Consider the following 21,483-nt stretch of genomic DNA (forward strand, 5'->3'; position numbering starts at 1 on the left):
AAGAGGACGCCATCATGATTTAATCATACAGTAAAGCTGCATGCCCTCGGGAAAAATTACGGCTGTAGTTTCCCCTTGCTTTCAGCCGTTCGCAGTACCAGCACAGCAAGGCCGTTTTGGTTATTGTTACAAGGCCAGATCAGTCAATCATCCAGACTGTTGCCCTTGCAACTACTGAAAAGGCTGCTGCCCCTCTTCAGGAACCACATGTTTGTCTGGTCTCTCAACAGATACCCCCTCCGTTGTGGTTGCACCTACGGTACAGCTATCTGTATCGCTGAGGCATGCAAGCCTCCCCACCAGCGGCAAGGTCCATGGTTCATGCACATATGATGAGTGCAATTTTGTCACAACTTGATATAAAACAAAATTCTCGAATTGTGGTGGAGTTTCCTCCAAATATCCTGACTTGTATCAGGCATATTTAAGAACAGTGGAAAAGCTTGGCAAAGAGAACCGATTATATACTAGTGACTGCAGCTTGATTATATCGGATCTCAAGTAGAGCATGATATCATAATCATTCAGCAGAATTAGAACTGAAAGTATTCTCATAAAGTTCTTCCAACATCAAACTCCATATATGGCCAACAGATGAACCTGACCTTTTGATCACTAGATCAACAAGTTCTTTGTCCTTGAATATGATGCTGAAAAGAGTTCTTTCACACTGACTACCCCAAGAATCTAACAATAACACTGATTTTTCTCCCGTACTGGGAAAGAAAACTTCTTCCAGGGGTCAGACATTAGTTTTCCAGATTTTGATGCTGTCACAAGAGCATTTGGGGTTTCAAAAGGAGATTCTCAAATTCTTCATCCAAACTCTCTATAAGTTTATTTTAAAACTATGAAAAGGAGGGTAGTCAGTGTGAAAGAACCATTTTGAGCAACTTACCTAAGGACAAGAAGCTTGTTTGTCTGGTGATCCCAAAAGGCTCAACAGGACAGGTGCAGCCGTTGAATGTATATGGTACTTTTTTCTACAAGTAGTTCTGCTGAATGATTATGATGTCAATCTCCACTTGAGAAATAATATAACCAAGCTGCATTCACTAGTACATAATCAATTCTCTTAGCCAACGTTTTCCAGTGTTCTGAAATATGTCTGATACAAATCATGATAATCAGAGGATTACCCACTGCAGTTTGAGAAGCCTATTGAATTTTGTTTTCTATCGTGTTGTCCCTCATGTGTATTATGAGAAGAAATATCATTCATTTTATGTGCGTGGTGTAAAAAATGTTGCCAAAAAGGCCTTCATCAGAGTTAGACAACACACACACACACACACACACACACACACACACACACACACATGGCCATAGTGGTCATGAGTGAATGTGTACTCACACAAACACAACTCACACACTCATGACCAGTCTCTGGCTTCTGAGGCTGGCCTCAGTAGCCAGAGACTGTGGTCATGTGTGTGTGAGTTGGTTTGTGTGTGTGTGTATTGTCTAACTCCAATGAAGGCCTTATTAGCTGATAGCTTACTTGTTTGACAGTCTTTTTATTGTACCTATCTGCGACTCAGCATCACTGCTCTATGGTGAATAGAAACGAGACCTTTTCATAATGATTTACTTATCATTTTCAATTAACAAAATGCATGTATGTGAAACAGTAAACAAAAAACTGAAAAAAATATGAAAGTAAAATGTAAAATAAAAATTTAAAACATAAACCAAAAGTAAGTAAAATAAATAATTAGAATAATAATGAACATTGGATATTTGAATTGGGTATGTAGAAAATATTCCAACAGCACGTTGTGTATAGCTTATTTTCCAAAAATGATGTTTCAGAAACCAGCTTTACTACACATGCATGTATGTGGTATGAAAGCTTCTGTAGTTCGTGTTGTAACAAATGTTTTCATTTTTCAAAATTGATTGCTGTTGATGGAGTATTTTAAAACATTTGAGATTATTGCAAAAGTTTGTTATACACTTTTCAAGAATGTTAATTACATTTCAGCTTTTATATGAAACACTTTTTTATGTAGCCTGGTTTTCAAGATACTCCCTGTAAACCTAATATGCCAAATTGTCTTTTAGAGTTTGTTTTACCCCTTAAAAGTGAAACTGGGCAAAATTGAAAAAAAATATGTATTGCATTATCTTGACTCCTCTATATATACACCAAATTTCATCAAGATCAAACACCTGTGAATGTTCACTTGTAAATATAATTAAAAAACAGTTCTGACTGTTTCGAGATCAGCTGCTTTAGTTCAGTAGACACTATGTCGAATATTATATATGTAACATTGATTTCAGAAGTCATTGGTTACACTGGGGGCCGTGTATCTGCTTTTATAATCAGAGTCATATGAAAATGACCACTGTCATCCCAGTGTTACTGTCAACAGCAGCTGACATTGGCGGCAGCAGTTTTACCAATTCACTATTGTATGATGAGTAAATTATTAATTTTTTTTGCTATTTTTTCTTTACAGGTCATAGGTTTCGGCCCATTCATGATTTTGGGTACGTTGCTCTGGACATCATAGACCTTATTGCTGAGGATTCTGGTACATATACATGCCGTGCAGTAAATTTGCTTGGATCTGATGAGACCACTTGTGTTCTTAATTGCAGAAGTAAGTGTGCTTCTTGTATAAGGTAGTTGCTGTGGTAGCTAAATTTAAGGATTTCTTTTGAGTTGAGTGTCCTCCCCCCCTCTCCCTAACTCTTTCTCTCTCTCTCCTCCTCCTCCTCCTCCTCCTCCCACCCTCCACCACCCTTTCCTATACCCCATGTTTGCGCGGCTGCGCTCTGTTAATCTGGATTTTGTGTTTTAGTGGTATAGAATGGTTGGGCTCCCCCTCCCCAAACCCATCTTCCCACAATGGCAACTGTGTTCCCCATATGACTGCATCTATTGTTATCCATGTAAAAGTATGAGAATGTTATTGTTTGCAAATTTTAAAACTGATGCTAGATGGTGATACCAGTTGGCTGTGGGAAACTGGCTAAAAACCATATGCAAGGTTGCCAGCACATCAGCCCTATTTGTTAAAATTGCTTGGCAGATTATATCTGGGGCCCACCGTGCCTCCCTGAATCTGGGAAACAGCATGCTTGTACATGTGGCTACCCAAGCTGGTCTTCTGAGTTGTGATCTATAAATTTAATTTCAGCTCTATATGAATAAGTATTGTTGCCTTTGTGACTGAAACTCTTAACATCTGAAGAAGTGTTTTCTAACAATTAGAGATAATGATTATGTCAATTTTAGTTAATAATGAGCTTAGCGAGTGAGATAGAAAATAGTTTTGAATTCAAATGGGGATCATAAAGGTAATATCTTCAGCAACTAAGACAATGGAAGGGTGGATAATATGATAATATGGAGGTAACAGTAAACGAGAAGTAGATGAAAAGTGAATGACTAATGTTAATAATAATGTGTAGAAAAAACAGCAATAGCTGGAGATTCTCCAGAGATATGAACTTATGAGAATGAACAGACTAGGTTTGTGTTGAACTGAGAAGAAAGTATAAGGCAATGTGTAAGAAATATCAGTCTTTCTGTACAAGCTGTTACAAAGATGAGATAAGAAAGGTACAGAGGTACAAACAAACAAAGAAATAAAGGATGTTCATGAAGAAAATATTCAAATAAGAACTGGTCATCGCGAAAGTAACTATTGTATGATAAGCCCTGTTCATTAGGTCAGATGTTTGTTGCAACAAAGGGCTTTTTATAAAATTTGGGAAAATTTTCAGTATATGAGAAATTCGAACAATATAATACAGTAGCAAAGCTTTGACTCATAACTGTTGTTCAAAAAATTATTTCAGTGATAGAATGTGTCTTTTCAACTCACATTGGTCTTTTGCAGTACATCATTATCTTTTCTGCAGTCATAGTGGGAGTAGTTTTCTCTGTAAAATGTGTATTTCTGCTTTGTAGGTTGCCACCACTCCACCAGCTCTCTTCTGGCTCTTTAGTGCTGTTCATTTTCTTAGTTCCTTTCAGTTATTCTTTTCTCTCCTCGTTTTACCATTATTATTATTCCACCAGCTTATCTCATTTCTCTTGTTTCTATGCAATCCCATTGTGTGCTAATGATGGAAGCTGAAGAAATGAATTAAAATTTGTGCCACAGCTGGGACTTGAATACAGGTTGCCTTGCTTACAAGGCAGGAATGATAGCCATTACACCACCACAGTGCTCTGGTGGTGTAAAGGCTAGCACTCTTGCCTAATGAGCAAGGAGACTTGGGTCCAAGTCCTGCCTGTGGCACAAATTTTGATTCATTTCTTCCGCTTCCGTCCTGATTGTAGGTAAAGATGAGACTTAAGTGTCTCATGACAGATATTCCTGATTAATTAACAGTTCTTTCTCGGGTGTTACATGTAATGAACTCATATATGAATTTACGAAATTATTTTGTGTGTGTTATGCAAACATCTTATTTTTTATTGTTAAGTACCATATGTGAAGGAAATCCTTAAAATCAGAATTTACAGCTCTGTGTTACACTGAATGTTAAAGATGTTGCTGCATTGAGTGGGATCAAGCTTATTATTTAACAATAGTTCAGGATGCCAATCTTTGTTTTACCTTTTTAACAGTGTTGCAAAATGTAACTTTCTGAAATAAGAAAGCAAAGTATGAAACGTAACAACAATAGAAATTAAAGATAGTAACTATAGAGTCTATATTAAATGTAACCTGTAATACATTATTTTCTATCTTCTCATTGGTGTCAGAAGATATCATGATTATTTTTATAGATAACTGTGTGTGTTTAACCTTTGAGCTGGCGCATTTATGTATAAAGTGTGCCAACCACCAATATAACTGTCTTGTACCATTCCATTATGAGCCCACATGTATTCTTTCATTATTGTTATAGCTAACACAGTTGATTTACCATATGTCCAAGTGGGCAGCAGTAATATAAAATAAACATCAAGCTAAATGAGATAATATGATCCATGCAAGAAAATGACCCAAATTCTGAGCTAACAACACAACCCCACAAAAAATGCAGATGTCTACAAGATAATTAGTAATTACATCAGAGAACGAAAGTTGCTACTCACCATATAATGGAGATGCTGAGTCGTGATAGCAGAACAAAAAGATTCTCCCACCATAATATCCCTCCCCCTGCCTGCCCCACCCTCCTCCTTACCCCCATCCAGTTGCCACTCCCATCATGCACTGGTGCTGCTGCTCGTAGTGTGGTTTCAGTTCTCTGAGACTGCAGATGTGTGTGCAAGTTGTGTTTGCATGAGTGTGTGTGTGCGTGTGTGTATATGTGTCTACTGCTGAGAAAGGCCTTTACAGCCAAAAGCTATAACTGTCTGAATCTTTTTGTTGTGCATATTGCGACTCAGCATCTCCGCTATATGGTGAGTAGCAACTTTCCTTCTCTGGTATTGTTACATTCCATCCTGGATTATCTATTGTTAGATAATTAGTAATTGAAAGATAATTAGTAATTGAATGAGCATTTGGCTGGGATCTAATGCAATTAAGCTGTTTAATGCTCTGAGGGGGGCATTACCATAGGGTTCACTCGTATGCCACAACAGTGTGATACTGTAAAAGTTTATTTTATTATTGTTTACTTAAACAATGTTATCTCATATAGTATAAGTTTATTTTGTTGTTGTTTAATTAAACTAAGATTAAGCAGTGGTTTTACTCATATATGTTTACCTCGGTAACATAAAGATAGCTATTCTTTACATGTGTACAAAGTACGCCGTACACCCGCTTGTGTTATGAAAATGATTGTGCCTGCTCCACATTTAATGAAATGTAACTATTAATGATAATGCCATTTTGGTTTTGTAATTGTTGCAGTAATTGTGGAAATTCTGAGCAGTGAATAATACAATCAATTCTGTTATAACACAGGCACTGCACAGATCTTGACAGGTACTCAGAATGAGACAGGACTTGAGCAGATTCAGTATCTTGAAGATAAATCTCGTTATCAGCGTTCTGAATATATTGAAGAGACTACAAAGCAAGCACCAATATTCACTACATCTCTGAAGCACATGGAGATCAAAGAAGGCCAGAGGGCACACTTTGAATGCCGCCTTATACCTGTGTCAGATCCCACAATGAAAGTTGAATGGTTCCACAATAATGTCCCAGTGAAGTCAGGTTAGTATCCACTTGAGTATGGAGAAAAAAACCTGCTTTAGCAGTGCTTATGGGTCTTGAAGCAGTATAAACTTTCTGGAAGTTAACATAGTTGCACACTTGGCTTATTTTAACATGTCCTTTATCACTGACAGTATTGGCCATTTTGTCATTATCAGACATCTAAAATACATATCTGGGAACATGAGAAACTTTTTTAAAATCTTCAGAGGTAACAAACAGTAGTGTGACAAGTAGATACCACTTACGTGAAATTTTAGTAAGCAAGTTGTGTGACGACAAAAGCTTTGGGGATAAACCACAGTGTCCTATGTAGGAGCCTTAAAATTGGCAAAAGTTATATGGTAATACTGGTTTGTGAGCACAATCATCTGTGATCATGTTCTTTTCAAATCTGTTATTTGCTAACCTTATAGATTTTCAGATTGGAAAAAAATTACTTTTGTTCTGTGACTTGTATTTTAGACATTTGATCACAGCTTTGAAAGTGTCTCAGCAGGGTGAATTTAGATTTTGTGATTTTTTGGTATTCTAACTAAAATTGCAAGTGTTTTAAATTCAGCTTTGGGAAGTGCCTAATCATTTGGTTTTACACCAAACAAAGTAAATAAAAACCAAGCAATTGTTTACTCTTACTTCATCACACTTTCTTAAAAGACTTTGATGTTGTGTGTAGCTCGTATTAGATTAATTTTGCACTTCTCGAAGGACTGATCTCTCTCACTGCGTGTTGGGATATCATTAAAATTTCCCCATAATAAATTTTTGGAATTGTGAGGAAGTTAGAGCAAATACCACCAACACTGTTGTTTGTTTGTGTATATCCATTGAATAAATATAAGCTTTCTGAAGACGGATGTGAAGACATTCATTTTGATGAAGAGTAATAAAGAAAATTTCAGTCTCTAAAAAATGACTGGCTGATGTAAATCTTTCATCAGTATTACCTGTTCATGTTTCAACTATAGTACTTAACAATTCATTATAGAGAAAATTATACTAATTTATTTCATTTTACCCCTTTCTCTTATTTCTAAGATATCATTTTCTCACTCAGTGCTTCATTCCTCTACTATTATGTGGTTTACTTTATTTTTGCTTTTCTCTTATTGTTTACTTTGTTTTCTTTTTCTTTTCTTTTGTTGCATTAATTTTTTACCTCTTCCAGACTATCTGTGGTACTGAATCGCCAGTTTTCTCTTCTGTGTACAGTTTCTATAATCATTTCTAGAGTGTATTTTACCACTGCTCCTTCGAAAACATGTTTCTGAGGTGTTCTTTCTTAGTTCTATGTTTCTTCAGAAGAAATGTAACTGTCTTAGTTATTTTTTTCTAGCTCTCATTTCTTCTGACATATAGTGACTCAAGCTTTTGAATATTTAAAGAATCACAACTGCTGAGCATTGTTTCAGCCACTAATTTGAATTGAGATTTTGTGTATTTGTTGCACCAAATTATGTCATGTTTCAGGAGAAATATTGTTACTCTTTTCAGGTTCTCGATTTACTGAGACAAATAACTTTGGTTTTGTTGCATTGGACATAATGTACTGCTATCCAGAAGATTCTGGGACATACACATGTCGCGCCAAGAATATTGTTGGTGAAGCTATGACATCTGCCAATCTGACCTGTATCTGTAAGTATAGTCTATTCTAAGCCTCTTACATTCATCCAATTACATGAGGAGTCTGCTAGTCACTTATTGGTAGTAGATCAAATCATTTGTTATTTTGCTAATGCATCTAGTCTTAATTATGAGCCAACATCATCTAGAATCAAATGTTTTGAAATCATAGGTAATTCCTTGTCATTTCTAGGCATCATTATGCCATGGACTGGTTTCCTATTGTTAGTTGTTTTCATTTCGATAGATCTTGTTGGAGAGTTTTCCAATACTGTGTAAAAATTGTTCATGTGTTTTTTATATAATTTCACAATATCTTTCTCACAGCAAAGAAATCAATTTATATGGAAACGCAACATGAGGAAGCATTATCAAAACTGACATATTTGGAGGATACGTCTCGTCATCAGCGACAGACAGTCCAGGAAGAAGCTGTGACCCAGGCACCGATGTTCACACAGCCAATGAAGGATGTCCGTGTAGCTGAAAATCAGGCTATGCACTTTGAGGCACGACTTATACCTGTAGGAGATCCGAAGTTACGCGTTGAGTGGCTTCGAAATGGCGTTCCAATTCAAGCATGTAAGTGTGTATCATGATTGTAGAAATTAGAATATAAGGAAGAAATAAACATGCATGTGGTGCAAGGTATATGTATAAATACACACACACACACACACACACACACACACACACCACACACACACCACACACACACACACACACACACACATGATAGTGGCAACATCTTTACTGCTTCCTATGTCTCTCATGATCGAGAGACATGTCTGTGTCAGGTGTTTCTGTAGGCTTTTTGTTCTTTATAGAGTCTCGCTAGTTGGAACTCAATTTAATATTGAAGATTGTGATGAGTTCCCTTATGCATGATGTAAGGCAACAGGGCATAATATGGAGCTCTTTCAAGTAGTTCATAATTTAAATTTAAAGCACAGCAGCAGGAATAATATGTTGGGGAAAATAGACCGGAAAATACTTGTTTTGTGTTTTGATGGGCGTTGTAGTTCCGTTGCATAGTGTTTTGTCTTTCTTTTAATTGCAATGAATTACAGAATTGTGGGGATAAATGTGTGTAAAATTATATAATGTATTTAGGTTTAAGTTTTTAAATCTTTTAAAAATTGTATACGAATTGTGGCCATGTTTAGGGATTATTTTGACTAATGTAGTGTCACGTGACCCTACTCAGGACTGTGGATATGACTGGAAAAATTGGGGTCTTTGGTCATTGTCCATTGTGGTGGTTGGTTGGGAGTGGCAAAGTGCCGTGAGTGTAAACATGGACGCCAGTGTATGTGAAGGAAGAATGTGAAAGTTTGTAGGTGCGAGACAATAAACAGTGTACGAATTGCACCGATTATTATTTATACGGATCGGATTTATTTGTGAACTTAAAAGTGCATGGCCACAAGGTTGAAGTGTTTCTTTTGAATAAATAAGTTTCAATATGAACGTGTATAGTTTAATTCACTGTTGTTCAAAAGCTAGCCATTATATGACTCAATAGTAGGGGCGCAAATGGAACCATTCACTACCAGCCCCCTTTGCAGATGCGCCACGTGAAAAATAGGTAGTGAACGAGTGTGAGTACAGTTGCAATGAGATGAAAAGATTTTTGCAGAAACAGAAAATTGCCCAGTAAATTAAAGATAAACTATTAAAACATATAATAAATTTGTTTGGGAGTTTCTAAGTCACTGCACATCCAACTATTTAAGATGTTTCCTTTGTCATTTCAGCAAATCGTGTGACAACTATGCATGATTTTGGATATGTTGCACTGAACATGAAGTATGTTTACCCCGAGGACTCAGGCACCTACACTTGCCGTGCTATCAATGAACTTGGACAAGCAGTCACTTCAGCAACACTTGTTGTTCATTGTAAGTAGCTTTATAGAATAGAGGATGTGGGCAATATTGAAATATGTTCATTAAAAAATGGATTCTCTGTTTTATATCTTTCGTGTTATTGTGAGATTTTTTTCAGGAAACTTTAGCTGAGTAAACTGAATTTACTATCACAATATCACAATGGGAAAGATACTATTTTAAACAAATTTAATTCTTGTAAATAGTCTTCATGGATTTGCCACTGGATGACATTGTGCAAATTCCACAATATTTCGTCAGAGCAATTGTCCGACATCTTCAGGTGGTTGAACTTTGCTGGTGGCTAGATATTACTGACTGTACCCATACATCGGTGCCTCTGTATATAGAATACGCTTGCAAAGAATGCACAGGCATGGAATTCATGCACGCACAATGATTTGCAGATAGATGACGCCATACTAAAATGCCCTCTGCTGAAAATTGCAGAGCAATCCCCTACGTGTGCATTGTATGCTACATTTACTTACACTGCGGCCCGACGTTACTCACTAAAAAACCACATTAGACCAATGTTATGGCGGATCTGTCATCAGAAAAATCTTGATTTGTTAGACAGTTGCTCTGAGGAAATATTGTGGAATTTGCGCAGCATCATCTGGCGGCAAATCCGAAAAAACTATTTATGACATATCCGATGGGAATGCTTGAAGAGTCAAATTTTATTCTTGTTTGTGAAGTAGAACAGTATTTTAATTAAAGGCAAAGTTTTGCTTTCAAAGTCTTTCTTTTCTTATTTTTAAAAGTGATGTATCAGACTGAAGAAACAAAGTGAATTAGGCTGAACAGTAGGATCCAGTATTCATAGTGTAACAATGGACTGTAGAATTGTATGACATGTAGATGAGCCCAATGCACATTGAGCTTGCATGCTACTTTAATAACAGATAGTCTGGTATGTAGATCACCTTGAGTGTGACTTTTTAAGTGGTTTTCCACATTTATGTATGGGGGCACAATGCAACTCTGCTTCTTAAATGCAGTACACAGAGACAGTTGAAACACAAAAAAATACAGGTTATAGTCCACCCAATTCACAGACTGGTGTTGTTTATGATATTCCTCCCCTTGAATTAAGGTGACATTTTGCCAGCAGGAAGGACATTTGGACACAAAAATGAGTACCAAATATATGATAGAAAAATACACATCAGTTGCATCCTCTGCAGTGAATCAGATAATAGAAGAAAGAAAAGTGTGATCCACTATTCCCATCAGGCTTGTATAGTTCATATGACAAATAAATAAAAGTAATGTTCATTATGCCAACACTCCTGTGTTGTGATTATTAATAGTTAGACACCGTGCTTTTTTCTGATATCTAGGATAATTTTGTGTTTTGAAATAGATAGAAAAGAATTATAGCACTTCCCTAAAGCAAAAAGAAAACAACTTTTCGCTTTTATTCTTATGTTTTATTTTCTTTCTTTATTTTACCTTTTAATGTGCAAGGAGATCTGTAGTATTAAATTGTTGCAATAACTAATCAGCTCTTTGCAGGCTGACATAGGACTCTATTTAGCTGCTGTTTATCTATACAGATAGAGTTCACATTTATGCAATTTACAATACTTATACAATAAAAATAATTACCTATTTTTTGCAAGGAGTGTTTGTCATAAAAATACATTTATATTCTTGCAAAAAATAGGTAATTATTTTTATTGTATAAGTATTGTAAATTGCATAAATGTGAACTCTGTCTGTATAGATAAACAGCAGCTAAATAGAGTCCTATGTCGGCCTGCAAAGAGTTGTGACAAAGTTTTTGATGGCTTTCATATTGCCCACAGCACATGTGTGCTAGATAGGTTCTCTGGTGAGGATCTCTGCTTCAAAATACAACCGTGGTATTTGCATTTATATTTGTCTTACTAAGGGACTCTTTGAATTGTACTTTTTAGTATTTTAGAGGTGCGTCTATGACCCTTGATTAAGAAAGATGCTGCTCAGGGAAAGGGGAAAATAAGGACTATGAAATAATGAATATTATGTTGTTGAATCTGAAACAAGGAGAGACTTCCGCTGTTTAGGCTGAAAAGTTACAACCAAGGAAACAAAGATATGAAAAGCACTCATTAAGACAAAATGTAAGAATTTAGTATACTAACAAATGTTTAATTATAACAATGAAAACAATCAATTAATGATAAAATTATTTAATTGGATAGATAAAAAATCTACTCACCAAGTGGTGGCAGAACACACACATAAAAGACTGTTGTGATTGGCAAGCATTTGAAACCAGTGACTCCTTCTTCAAGCAGAAGGGTTGAAGGGGAGGAAGAAGGGTGAAGGAAAAGGACTGGAGAGGTCTAAGAAAATGGGTAGATTTTGGGAAAGGCACTCAGAACTGCCAGTAGGGGGGGAGACTTACCATATGAGATGAGAAGGAAAAACTGGTTGTTTGGGACTGCATTGGATGAGACTTGTAAACCTGAGAGCTTAAAGGTGGAAGACACGGCAATATGTAAGACAGAGATTACTACTAAAACATTAACTCATGCACAATGTTTTAGTAGTAATCTCTGTCTTGCATATTACCCTGTCTTCCACCTTTAAGCTACTGGGTTTTCAAATATCATCCGATGAGGTCCCCAACAATCGGTCTTTCCTTCTCATCCTGTACGGTAAGTCTCCCCTGATCCGCAGTTCTGGGTGACTTCCCCGAAATCTACCCATTTTCCTAAACTTCTCCAGTCCTTTACCTTCACCCTACTTCTTCCCCTTCAACCCTATTGCCTGAAGAAGGAGCCACTGGCTCCAAAAGCTTGCCAACACAACAGTCTTTTATGTGCGTGTTCTGTCACTGTTTGGTGAGTAAATGTTTAATTAGATTATTTCTATGTAATCATTCCAAATGCTTCTTGTAAGAAATAGAATGATCAGTGCAATGTTGTTGCAGCCAAAGCATCGTTGCTTCTGGAGAGCCAACATGAGGCTGCACTGCAGAAACTTCAGCAGCTTGAAGATACGTCAAGGTATCAACGGCGTGAAGAGGAGGAGATTATTGTAACTCAGCCACCAAAGTTTACAGCTCAACTTAATGGACCCACAGAGCTAATTGAAGGTCACAGTGCTCATTACGAATGCCGCATTGAACCGTATCCAGATCCCAACATGCGTGTTGAATGGTTCCACAATGGAAAACCACTACAACTAGGTAAATTGTTTCACACATATGGAGTAGATTCTTATAACTGATTTTCTATTTGCTTTTTGTTTGTTTGGAAACCATTTTTGCTGCTTTCTTTCTGAGTCTTGTCTTTGCAACATAAATTTTTGTTTTAACTTAATAGCCATTAATTTATTATATAATTAAACTTCTAAAAAATTGTTTTAGTATGTGACATTATTAATAGTTTCTCTCAAATGTTTTGATTGTCTGCTGCTATCTAATGGATTCCTGTTATATGCAGGAAGAGGTTTCTGCCATTTTCTGATTCTGTGTGTTATGTATTTGCTGAATTATTGTACCATAATATTGTTGATTGTTGCTGTCATTTTCTTTTTTTGTACTGAACAGGTCACCGTTTCCGGACTACTTATGACTTTGGATTTGCTGCACTTGATATACTTACTGTTTATCCAGAAGATTCCGGAGAATACACTTGCAAAGCAACAAATAAATTGGGGCAAGCTTCATCATCCATAAAAGTTAATGTCAAATGTAAGTTTACTGTCTTAAAGTATGGGCAGTTTCCAAATCTTTTAAATATTTAATATAGTGTCTTTAATTAGGCTATTCATAGTAGAACTGTGATAAATAAACCGTTTCTGCACTTTATTTTTTGAAAATATGAATGACAGTTTTTTGGTTGTGTACTTTTCAAATAACTCCTTATTTCATAATATAAAATTTTTAAATGTTTGTTTCCTCTTCTTACTGGAATTTTACATGTACCTGTTTCAAAAGCATCTGATCTTGAGACTTTGGAATGCACATGAGTAAAGAAAACTTACTCTCTCATATTTTGGAGTTAAACTTTGAGTGAGATGCTGTAAAGTAAAACAGTGAACTCAATGCATAACAAAGTTACTACAAAACTGAATATGAGAAATAATCCTTATAATTTTAAATGACAGTTCTAAATATTTTCTCAGGCAGAAAATATAAATATCTGTTATCAGAAAATAATGAATAATAATCATCATTACTCATTAAAAGATTAAGAAGTTTTCTGTTCTGAGAACTAGAAGAGAAAATTAAACACTCATCAATACATTACACTGTAAGATATTTATGGGGAATTTTTTTAACAGCCCGTTCATCAATCATTTTGGACACCCAACATGAAGGCGCATTGCAAAAGATTCAGTATCTGGAGGATGATTCCCGCTACAAACGTGCAGCTGTTGAAGAACAGGTGATAGCTGAAAAACCACAATTTGGACGGCCATTACGAAATATTGATCGATTGCCTGAAGGACAGAGTGCTCACTTGGAGGCCACACTTACACCAGTTAATGACCCTACAATGCGTGTTGAGTGGTTCTGCAATGGCAGACCCATTCCTCAAGGTAAGACGTCAATACAAGCCAACTTTTTATGCTGTTAATTCATTATTTATATGTGTGTAAAGCTAGTTTTATTTAGAGCTGGAAGTACGAGTTCTCTTCTTATTTTTCTGTACTAATTTTTTGTATTGGAAGGAATTTTTAGCCTGTTTCCTTGAGTGCGAATTGTGGTAGTGCAATATGTAGTGCTGAGTGAACACACAAAATATTAAATCACACAATACTAGTAATCTATTGATTCTCCACTCATGTTGTTGTTGTTGTGGTCTTCAGTCCTGAGACTGGTTTGATGCAGCTCTCCATGCTACTCTATCCTGTGCAAACTTCTTCATCTCCCAGTACCTACTGCAACCTACATCCTTCTGAATCTGCTTAGTGTATTCATCTCTTGGTCTCCCTCAACGATTTTTACCCTCCACGCTGCCCTCCAATACTTCACTCATGTACTAGCTAATTCAAGAAACTGACTGAGAAGAACACTAAAAGGCATAAGTTGGAACAGAGCAGTGAGAGTAGGCAAGTTTCCCTCAGAATAATTAAGATACTTGGATGAACTGACACTGGAAAAACTATTTTGAGGCACAAAAAATCTCCTCAGACTTCAGGAGCAATGTAATAATCATAGCACCAAAGAAGGGAGATATTGATAGATGTGAGTATTACCAAGCCATAAGTTCAATAAATCCTGGCTGCAAAATGCTAAAATGGATTATTTACAGAAGAATGGAACATTTGGTAGAAGCCAACCCAGGATAGATCAGTTTAGATCCCAGAGAAATGTAGGCAATACTGACACTAAAACTTATCACAGAAGACAGTTTCAAGAAAGACGAAGCTACATTCATGGCATTTGTACTCTCTGCAGCCCTTAAGCTATCGGGGGGGGAGTGGGAAAAATTACCTACAACTTGTACAGAATCCCAAACTGCAGTTGTAAGAGTCAAAGGACATGAGAGGGAGGCATTAATACAAAATTATTGAGACAGGGTTGTGACCTGTCCCTCAAATTAATCTGTCTGAATTTAGTAACCTAAGGATAAAATTGGAGAAGGCATTAAAGTTCAAGGAGGAGAAATAAAATCTTTATGGTTTACCAATGACATTGTAATTCTGCCAGAGTTGCAGAAAAGACTCTGAAGACCAACTGAATGAAATGGATAGTGTCCTGAAGAGGGGTTGTAAGCTGAAGGTCAATAAAAGAAAAACAAGGATAATGGAATGTTGTCAAATTAAGTCAGTTGATGCTTGGCGAATCAGAATAGGAGAAGATGCAGAAATTAGTAGACATGTTTTGTTATTTGGGCACCAAAGTAACTGATGACGGCAGAAATAAACATGATGTAAAATGCAGAATGACCATGTCAAGCACAGTTTTTTTCTGAAAAAGCAGAGTATATTACATTGAATCTTGAAAAGTCTTTTCTGATAGATTATGTTTGGAGTGTAGCTTTATATGAAAGTGAAACATGGATGATAAACCATGTAAGCAAGAAGAGACTGGAAGCTTTTGAAAAATGGAACCACAGAAGAATCCTGAAGATTAGATGAGTGGATTTAGTAATTAATGAAAAGAAACTAAATCAGATGAAGGAGAAAATAGCTTAATGGTATAACTTATCAAGAAGAATGTATAGAATTTTAGAACACTTCTTGAGGCATCCACTTATAGTTAATTTGGTTATACAAGGAAGTGGGAGGAACACTTGAAAACAGTGAGTTGAAATGGATGTGGGTTGCGGAAGTTTTGCTGAGATGATGAAACTTGCACAGGATAAACTAGTGTGAAGACCTACGTCAAACTATTCTTCATGCTGAAGACAACAACAACAACAACAACAACAACAATACAAGACAAAACTGACTAAATATCATGTGAGGCTAAAAAACTGATGAGAGGACACTTCTTTCAGTATTGTTCTAACGCCTTTCATCAGTAAATTTGTCTAGAGACTGCTGTTGCATATCTTTTTTAAAAAGTGTCACAAATGGCCAAAACACATGCATTCTTGAATAATATCAGAGTTAGTCTTGTAGTGAAGTTGTTAATCCATCAATTTGGAAGTGGTTAGAGATAAACAGAAGCTATTTGTAAGACAAATAGAATGTGTAGCATTCAGTTGTTAGCATAATTAATAAAAAAATTCTTCACATTTTTTTATTTCCTTACAGGTCATCGTTTCAAGACAACTTATGATTTTGGATATGTGGCACTTGATATCCTGTATGCATATGCTGAAGATTCAGGCACATATATGTGTAAGGCACGTAATGCAGTTGGAGAGGCTGTTACTACATGCTCTGTTACTGTTGAAGGTAATTTGTAGATTTATGTTGTCCCTCGAGTAACAAAAATGTCTATTATAAGCAACACAAACTTTTCATGTACGTGAATGCTTTCTTTATGTTGGCAGAAGTAAATATCATATCCACTGGAAAAAAATCTTTACAGTGACCTCCTATTTAAATTTAAATAAATGGAAAAGATTTTTAAATTTCAGATTTTAGATCTGCTTATGTTTATTTTCTGGCATGTAACAACAGGGTGTATGTGCAGACAAGGAAAAAAAACTCCTGGACTTCTCCTGGATTTCCCGGTTAAAAATACAGTTTCTCACAAGTGCAAACACACTCTTTCCGAGTTAAATGATAGTATATTTTACTTCAGAACTGTAAAACTTATCAATCCTTTGAATGGTTATGGTTGTACACACTGGTGTAGAATTTAACAGCAATTTAGAAAATGAAAATCAGGGAAAAAACACGTTTTGGAAAGATCTTTGATGTGCAGCAACCTTTACACTGCATTTTTTCTTATTGAAAAAGTATAAATTCAAATTCTGCCAAACACCGCATGTTACTTTCTGAAGCATTGAAATCAAGATTGCAATCTGCTTTCGTATGCCAGTCAAAGCTCGTGTCATGTGATCTCGCCAGCTGATGACAGCAGTTATTCAGATCATAGGACATGTAATGTAGTCAGCCAATAGCAACATCACTGTCGAGTAGCGCAAACACACAAACAGGAAAATTTAATGGTTTAAATTAATATACATAGTGCTTCTACAAGAAAAGAAAAGCTTTCACATATAATATTGGTCTCTAAGGTTAATAAGTTGCAAGAGAAGTTGAGCTTTCACATATAATGATGATCTTTTTTGTGCTTGTTGCACTTTAAGATATATCACACAAATGTTCCAGGAAAATTTGTAACAACGACATATAAATGTCTGATCTTTTGGGCTTGAAATTCATATAAATGGCTCATCATCAAAAAGTTGATTTTTAAATGAGAGTCACATTCTCAGTGATTTAAGAAATTCACTGTACATTCTCACACATAGGTCAACTTGCATAAAAGGAAATTTAGTTTGAAAGTAATGCTTTTCAAATCACCATTCGAAAAATATTTTCCCATGACCTATTACAAATAGGTTTGTTTCAGCAGTTGCCAGATAACAGGCATCATCCCACTTGTGCAGCTACAATGATGTAGGAAGCCCATATGTTCGTACATGTAAAACATTAGAAGATCTTACATTATGTCATAAAAGAAACAAAACATCAGACATACTCCAAGACCATTGGAATTTAGTGAGCAATACTAAAAAGTGCACAGTTAAAGTGCATGCTTGAAGTACACATTTGTATGTCCAGATTCTCAGCGAAGTAGGCCTCGACCTGATATTAAGCTTTTCAGTATGTTTTTCGCGATGTAAATTTTCTTGGAATACCAGTACTGTATTATTTCATGTTTGGTTCTTTATTATGGGATAATGCCATACATGCCAGAAGATGAAAACATGCACTTGAAATGCACCAAACAGTTGAAACTAGCCAACTGTGTGGAATTAAACACTTCATTTCAAATACATTGACTGCCTCAGTGGCAAAGGTTAATAAAAGCCAAAGACATGATGAAAATAAATCAGAAAAATTAATCGGGGTGCAACCAGGTAGGAAATGCTTGCTGGAAAGCAAGGATAAAGGAGAGCTTAGATTGAGAGTTGGAAAAAGTACTAGAGGGATTAAAGAGAACAGAAACAGGATTATTGAGGTACTTGAGCGATTCGAGGGAGGTAAAAATGCAGAACCCAACTTAAACATTGTATAAGTAGAGTCAAATCTCTTTGGAATTCCATTGGTGAAGTGGTAATGTATGCACCTGAAGTTTGTGGTGTAACAGTGTAGTTCTTATTTTCCAGAGTATTTATTCTGCAGATAGGAATTTCAAATCAATTCTTGTGCCTTTTTAATATGATCTTTACGGTGTCGATTGTCTTTGTTGTTATCTGTTCCACCAATTTTCTTCATTATTCATTGAAAGTGAGTCTTTTCATGTGCAGTGACAATATTATGAAAAGGATAGGTTGCTACTCATCATATAGTAGCAGAGATGCTGCATCACAGACAGGCACAACAAAAAGAATACTAAACACATAATCTTTCGACACGAAGGCCTTCTTCAGAAATAGACATTCACACAATCACAGCTCACACACACGCGCACACACACACACACACACACACACACACACACACACACACACACACACACACACATACATGACCACTTTGTCTGGTTGCCGAGGCCAGACTCAGACCCAGATTCAGAGACAGTCATCATGCATATGTGAGCTGCAGTTGTATGAATGTGTGTGTGTATGTTGTATATTTCAGGGGAATGCCTTGTGGCTGAAAGCTTGCGTGTTTAGTAGTCTTTTTGTTGTGCCTGTCAGCAACTCAACATCTGTCCTTTTCATAATATTGTCATTGTTCCAGCCTGGATTTTCCATTGTTTGACCCTTTATATGCATCTTTTCAAGACCAAAATTTCCCATATTTTTCAGTGAGTATTTAAAGTGTGAATAATGTAAGTTAACATGTATTCCTGTTTGCATTAAGTATATATTTCCTGATATAAAGTGATAGACACAACTGAAGTAATTGAAGAAAATTATGCTATTAACTTAGTGAAAAAAATTTTTTTTGCAGCTAAATCTGGCCTCTACTTGGATACTCTTGATGAAAACCGCTTGAAGAAAATAAAAGACCTGGAAACATTTGAGAGGCCTCAAAAACCAGAAGTTGAACCTGAAATGCAAAAGCCTGTGTTCATTACTCCACTTGTCAGGTACACAAAATTAACACCAGTAACAACTGTGCATAATTTGAAGTATTAGAAATACTTAGAAATTAATGAAAATGTGAAATATTCTATTAATGCCTGGTACACAGTATTTACATAACAATTTTTCCTCCCATTTTCAGCTTAGAAAATCTGAAGGAAGGTGAACATGCTCATTTGGAATGTCGTGTGGAACCTATAAATGATCCTAATCTCAAGATTGAATGGTTTGTGAATGGAATTGCCATAAAAACAGGTCACAGGTTCCGTACTACACATGACTTTGGTTATGTTGCTCTTGATATTCTGTACACATATGCAGAGGACTCTGGAACTTATATGTGTAAAGCAACAAATTTGGTGGGAGAAGCTGTGAATACTTGCCAGATAACAGTTGGAGGTAAGCTTTTAACATCTTTACAGTAGGCTAACCTGAGCTGGAGTTGTAGTTTGTAGTTTTTGGAATAAAATGATGTAATTTGGAAGGTACATCAAAATGGAATTATTTGTTGAAACCACGTGTTGTCTGTCTTTCTTTCTCTTAATGTTTGCCAGTTGCAGTTCACCTTCTATCTTCTACTTAATTCCTTTCTCTCATATACAATTGTTAATCTCCCAATACTGTGCTGTTCACTATTCATTACCTTTTGGTACTGTTTACAGTTTCTATTTCACTTCACTGTAACTCAGTGTACACTCTCTTGAAAAGTGTGTTATTAACTTACAAAAAGTCGTATCCTTTGCACATCATTGATATGAACAGCTTGGTGACGAAAATTCTGATCAACTTTGTTAAACATGTTTTACAGTTTTCTTTGCAGTGTATAACTTATATTTGCCTCAATGCCCTCAGATAGATGTTCTGAACGAGAGTTTAGTGAAAATTTTTCTCCGTTATAAGATATTCGCAGACGCCTCTTTAGTACATTGTATTCTGCACAGAAATTAGAGTCATCTTAGATTTAAAAATCTAGTCAGTTGCCGTGCTTAATGTCTGGCTATCACTATTCAGCATAAGAATAATACGAATATAAACATGACATGGTACGTATGTTCTTCCGCGTTTGTTGCTGTTTCACACTAGTTTTGTAGTTTATTAGGCAGACAGCATTTAAATGAGATAGCAGCAAACACGAAAGAATACATGGCATAATGTTTACATTCTTGTACCTTTTTTTTAATTTATTTACTGACGCAGAGGTTTTGGCGCTAGTATTTATCTTTATGCCTGCAAAGCACGCCTGTGTGGCACTACGTATATTTGATGGCAGAAGTTAGTTGTGGCGGCACCTACCAACATTTATCAGAACTTCCGCTTACTTTGCACTCGATTCTAAGCCGCAGGCAGGTTTTTGGATTACAAAAACCAGGAAAAAAGTGCGGCTTAGATTTTAGTAAATATGGTACTGCCCTTCCCAAGAAACATGAGAGTGAAGTATATGCCACTATATCGAAGTTTCCATGGAATTTTTGAATGTGCACAAAAATGACTTCAGTATTCTGTGGAATTTTAAAAAATTGGCTTATAAAAATTGCTCTGAGTTACATTTTCAAACTATTTTGTGAGTGCGTTAAACTGGTGTTTTTCATTGAAGCTCTCAGAGTACTGAACAGAAAGAATATTAAAATTAACAGCATGTTAGCCGCTGTTAGAAATGTAACTGATTATTGAGAATAAATGCATGTTTATGTGCATTTGCACTCTGTGTACTATGAATTGTTGCATGGAAGCAAAGTTGTGAGCAAAAGATCTAAATGAATATGAAATTCTAGAGGTTTTTTGCACTCCAAAAACTATTGACTCCAAATCTGCAGTGGGATTGTTCCACTAGAAAATGCTGTAATATTGTATGCATACATGTGTGTTTAAAAGTCCAATTTTAAAAACATGATGTAAGTTAGTTAGTTTCATGTTCATGTTTAGTATTGTACTTTTAAACAGTTGGATATTCACGTGATATTACATCATTTTCTAAAGAAACAGTCCCCCAGCAAACTTGAAGTCCGTGGTTTTCAGGGTGCAAACAACCTCTAGAATACATATTCATTTTGATATTTTGCCCACAACCTTACTTCCATGCAATGATGTAATCAGACCAAAAAGGAACTGAAAAAGGAAGCATAAATTAAAAGAAAACAGAAAGAGCTTGTAAATGTGTTA

General features: G+C 36.0%; 1 protein-coding gene across 1 annotated transcript in view; it reads left to right on the top strand.

Annotated features, from left to right (window-relative positions):
• The window catches only part of LOC124795577 (titin), a 529,084-nt gene that overhangs the window by 110,668 nt on the left and 396,933 nt on the right, over nucleotides 1–21,483 (top strand). The window contains exons 25-35 of the mRNA XM_047259648.1: nucleotides 2,466–2,609; nucleotides 5,889–6,143; nucleotides 7,638–7,781; nucleotides 8,097–8,351; nucleotides 9,527–9,670; nucleotides 12,585–12,842; nucleotides 13,206–13,349; nucleotides 13,943–14,200; nucleotides 16,367–16,510; nucleotides 19,190–19,328; nucleotides 19,466–19,722. Of these exons, the coding sequence (XP_047115604.1) occupies nucleotides 2,466–2,609; nucleotides 5,889–6,143; nucleotides 7,638–7,781; nucleotides 8,097–8,351; nucleotides 9,527–9,670; nucleotides 12,585–12,842; nucleotides 13,206–13,349; nucleotides 13,943–14,200; nucleotides 16,367–16,510; nucleotides 19,190–19,328; nucleotides 19,466–19,722 (2,142 nt within the window). The remainder of the gene's footprint in view (nucleotides 1–2,465; nucleotides 2,610–5,888; nucleotides 6,144–7,637; nucleotides 7,782–8,096; nucleotides 8,352–9,526; nucleotides 9,671–12,584; nucleotides 12,843–13,205; nucleotides 13,350–13,942; nucleotides 14,201–16,366; nucleotides 16,511–19,189; nucleotides 19,329–19,465; nucleotides 19,723–21,483) is intronic.

Source organism: Schistocerca piceifrons, chromosome 4 (assembly GCF_021461385.2).
Source record: "Schistocerca piceifrons isolate TAMUIC-IGC-003096 chromosome 4, iqSchPice1.1, whole genome shotgun sequence".
Classification (NCBI taxonomy): domain Eukaryota; kingdom Metazoa; phylum Arthropoda; class Insecta; order Orthoptera; family Acrididae; genus Schistocerca; species Schistocerca piceifrons.